This window comes from Spinacia oleracea, chromosome 6, assembly GCF_020520425.1.
Source record: "Spinacia oleracea cultivar Varoflay chromosome 6, BTI_SOV_V1, whole genome shotgun sequence".
Taxonomy (NCBI): domain Eukaryota; kingdom Viridiplantae; phylum Streptophyta; class Magnoliopsida; order Caryophyllales; family Amaranthaceae; genus Spinacia; species Spinacia oleracea.
This window is the reverse complement of record NC_079492.1, coordinates 130,361,245-130,365,726: the sequence shown is the minus strand read 5'-3', so window position 1 is coordinate 130,365,726 and position 4,482 is coordinate 130,361,245. Positions and strand designations below refer to the sequence as shown.

General features: G+C 39.1%; 1 protein-coding gene across 1 annotated transcript; it reads left to right on the top strand.

Annotated features, from left to right (window-relative positions):
- On the top strand, window positions 1–3,528 carry LOC110785121 (uncharacterized). Its single transcript, XM_056832789.1, has 4 exons — window positions 1–60; window positions 223–277; window positions 532–3,233; window positions 3,324–3,528. Exons 1-4 carry the CDS (start codon window positions 1–3, stop codon window positions 3,525–3,527), a joined length of 3,021 nt encoding a protein of 1,006 aa, XP_056688767.1. The 3' UTR covers window position 3,528.
- Window positions 3,529–4,482: the final 954 nt, after the last annotated feature.

The following is a 4,482-nucleotide window of genomic DNA, read 5'->3' as shown; positions in this document are numbered from 1 at the left end:
ATGGACATCATTGACAATGATGGTCGTGACTTCCACGCCTGGTTGGACAAGGACATGACCGTCTACTTTGAAGGCTTCCCCCTCCTTTTCAAGGAAGAGGAGGAGTAGCTGGTGGTGGAGGCCATGCAGGGTGGGTGGTGGTGGCGCTGGTGGTGGCCCCTCTTTTGTCAAGCTTTTGTTGATCCAGCTTGTTTATAGCTTTTTTAATTTTTAATTTTCAAGGACAATTACATTACTACTGTCATTGCAATGTTGGTTTTTGTGGAAGGTGACAAATGTTGGTTTTTGGTATTTGTCACTGCTATGACAGTAGTTTATACTTAACCGTAGGCTTCTCCCTCAATAGTGGATTGAGGTTGTAATGTAAGGGTTGAAGCCTACCCTTTTGTAAATTCAAATGGAATGATCATGATGAATGAATGAAGATAACTGTTTCCTTTTGTTATCTCTTGTGTTGTTATTCAAGCTTTCATTTGGTTTGGTTTCTTAAAGTTTTGTTCTTTTAATTGATATTGTTTTAACTTTGATCAGATGATGTTGATGATTTGACTTTGAACCCTTGCATATATGTGCATCATGGTGGTGAATGGGTTGTGCAAGGTGATATGGTTTATAGTGGGGGGAGGGTGGATGTCTTTGATTACATCCATGAGAATGCAGATGGCAAATATGTTAAGGAATTAGTGGATAGTTTAGGTTATAATGATATAGAGAAAGTACATTTCTGGGACCCTAGGAAAGAATTCAAGAATGGGGTTAGGTTTTTAGGTTTTGATAGTAGTACTTGTGACCCTTTCTTAGCTTTACTCTTTGAATACAAAAGCATTCATATATACATTGAACATAAAATCAAACCCACCTACAACTTTAACCTAAACAGGAGTGCAGGATGGGGAGGAGGGAGAGGTAGCTTCCTTGAGTTGTTGAATACTGATGTGGTTGACTTAAATTCTGATTATGTGGAACCACCTTTTACAGTACTCCCACCCAAACAAACTGAAACTCAACCTGAAACTCAACCTGAACCTCATATTCAACCTCAAAATGTGCCTCAACCTGAAATTGATTATGATTCAGAGGGTACAGATGAAGATGATGATGAGTTAGCCACTGCTAGGTCTAAGATATCTGATGATATGAGAAGGGAAAAGGCTTATTTTGAGGAGTTAGTAATGCTGAAAAAACTAGCAGAAAGTAAAGTAGAAGGTGGTCTGAATTTGGGGGATGACTTTGATGGATACAGTGACTTAGACAGCCCTAGTGAGTCAGAAGATGAGGATGATGTTGGTTACTTAGTTGCACCACAACACCATAAGAGGGGGAGAGGGAAACAGAATCAAAACGACACTGAAACTGAAGAGAGGGAAGCCACTTTTTATGTTGGGCAACAGTTTGAGAATCCAAAGACATTTAGGAAAGCAATCATAGATTATTCAATTGATAAAGGAAGAAACATTCCATTTTCTAAAAATGATTCCACTAGGGTTTGTGCAGAGTGTGAGCACAAAGATAAAGGTTGTAAATGGAGAATTTGGGCTTCATGGGAGAGAGGAAGAAGGTCATTTACAGTGAAAACATTTGTCAGTGAGCACACTTGTGGTAGGACACCTATCATTAAGAAGATGACTTCACATTGGATTGCAGAACACTACCAGAATCTGTTTAAGGTTAACCCTTACATGAGAGTGCAAGATATTCAGGAAACCATTTGGTTAGAAAATGGTATAAGGGTGAGCAAAGACAAGGCTGCCAGGGCTAGGAGAAGGGGTCAAGCACTCATTGTTGGTGAATACAAAGAGCAGTATGCATTACTCCCAAGGTATGCAGCTGAGATACTAAGAAGCAATCCAGGGAACACAGTGAAGTTGAAGTTGGATGCAAATGTGTTTGACAGACTGTATTTGTGTTTTGAGGCACTTAGGAAAGGGTTCTTGGCAGGATGCAGACCTTTCATATCACTTGATGGATGTTTCTTAAAGGGACCATTTGGGGGTCAATTGTTAGTAGCAGTAGGGAGGGATGGAAACAATCAAATGTTCCCTTTGGCTTGGGCTGTTTGTGAGGTTGAGAGCACTGACACATGGAGTTGGTTTCTAGAACTTCTAGCTACTGATTTAGGCACTAGTGAAGGAGCAGGGTACACTTTCATGTCTGACCAACAAAAGGGTTTACTTGCTGCTGTGTCAAATGTGTTTCCACAAGCTGAAAGTAGGGTGTGTGCAAGGCATGTGTACTGTAACTTTAGGGGAGTGTTTGGAGGTGGTTTAGAGTACAGAAAACAATTTTGGACTATTGCAAAAAGCAACACAGTAAATCACTTCAATGAAAACATTGAAGTAATGAGGGGTATTTCACATGAAGCTGCTGAAGACCTACTGAAAAGGAACTACAAGAAATGGTGTAGGGCATTCTACACTCCATTATCTTGTTGTGACAGTGTAGACAACAACATGAGTGAGGTGTTTAATCCATACATCTTGAGTGCAAGGCACAAGCCTATTATTACCATGTTGGAAGATATCAGAGAGGGTTTGATGGAAAGACTGCATAAGAAAAGAGATTTCATTGGGAAAAAGGAGATAATGTTGTGTCCTAGGATCCAAATTCAGTTAGAGAAACACAAAATTTGGGCTAGGGGTTGGAATGCATACTGGGATGGTGGGTTTTGCTATGGAGTAAGAGAAGGTGCAACACAGGTTAAGTATGTGGTGGATCTGAACCAACATACTTGCAGTTGCAATGCATGGCAGGTGAGTGGGATTCCATGCAAACATGCAATTGTTGCTATATGGAATAAAGTAGACCACCCAGAACAATATGTCAATGCATATTTCTGCAAACAGACCTACATGAAGGCATATGAATTTTTGTTAGAGCCTTTAAATGGTCCTCAAGAGTGGCCTACTTCTGATAGCATTGTTGTGGCTCCAAAGGTGAAAAAGGTCAATGGAAGACCTAAAACAAAGAGGAGATATGGTGTTGGAGAGGTAACTGCATCTGGTAAGCTGAAGAGAACAGGTTGTTCTATGAAATGCAGCTTATGTGGTGTGATAGGCCACAACAAAAGGGGTTGCAAGAATGCCCCTAAGCAACAACAACACAGCAACAATCATGCTACTGCAGAGCAGACCACACCACAGCAACAACACCCAAGAACCAGTTCAGCTATACCAATGCACAATAGGGGTGTGGGTATTTATACCTACCCAAATGGGTATCAAAGAATAGCTACTGTAAGTCATTCAATATACTCAAATTCTTTCTTACATGTTACTTTACTGTACTGAAGCCAACTTGTTCCTAATTTGTTTTAATTAATGCAGCCTATATCACAACACTTCCCCACACCACAGAGGCAAAGACCTCCTGCAGCTTTCTATTCTGATCATGGGGGTGAGCAAACCATCTACTCCTTCCCTGCACATGACTTCCCATTGTCACAGACTCAACCAAGTCAAGGACACACAATATCAAGCCAAGCATTGCAGGATCTTGCAATGGCTAGAAGATTAGAAAAAAGACCATGAGGTTAGATTTTATTGAATTTAAAGTCTTCATTACATTTCATTAGTGCAGATCATTACATTTTACCTACCCACTTAACCCACTTAACTTAAAACAAACCAGATAAAAAAACCCCAGAACCACTAGGATTACAACCCACACTTCACATTTCACACTAATAGGTCTTCTCATCTTGCTCATCACATAGTCTGCCTCCCTCTTCCTTGCATAATTGTTAGCTTCACTAAGTTTTGTCCTAAAACTATCAACTTCAGCAGCAAGGCTTTGTTTATCTTGCATTAACCCTAGTATGACAATTGTTTGCCAAGTTGTTGGTTCTTGTTCATCAATCCATCTAAAAAAAATGCAACCCCTTCTGTTTGTTTCAACATCATAATCTGGACAAGCAATGAACCTCCTTCCAGGATTTTCTTTTGTCCATGCCTTTTGAATGGATACTGTGAATCCACAGTAGCACCTCTTAGGGTGTTCATTATCACCATTGTTGAACAAAGAGATAGCCCTGTTCATCATTCTGCAAATAAATTACGTTTTAATAATTTATTCCTAAATATGTTTAATTATTGTTAAAATAAGCTAACTTAAGATTTACAAAAAAATGGCAGAAAAATACCTTTTTATGTTGAGAAGAGTCAGCTATGGTGGAGCAACAGAGAAAAAACACAGAGCAGAAGATGGAGAAGAAAGAATTTTTTTTTTTTAAGTGTTTTGTTGTTGTTTTGATGTGCATGGAATGTTAAATACTCTGTTTTTTGAGAGCCTCAACGGCTATATTTTTGTAAAAAGCTAACTGAAATGAATTTCCCTTTATTTAATTATCGGTAAATGGTAAATGTAACTGTTTTTTTGTCGTTTAGTGCCTTTTATTTAGTTTCCTTTTAATTTAAATGCATTTTAACGGACGTTAGTGACGGAAAACAAAAAGCAGCGGATTCCATCCAAACGCAGGGACCTAAA

Coding starts and splice junctions, on each gene's coding strand:
- LOC110785121 (XM_056832789.1), top strand. CDS start 1: ATGGACATCATTGACAATGATGGTCGTGACTTCCACGCCTGGTTGGAC. Junction 61..222: donor GGTTGGACAAGGACATGACC/GTCTACTTTGAA, acceptor TTAATTTTCAAG/GACAATTACATTACTACTGT. Junction 3,234..3,323: donor GGTATCAAAGAATAGCTACT/GTAAGTCATTCA, acceptor TAATTAATGCAG/CCTATATCACAACACTTCCC.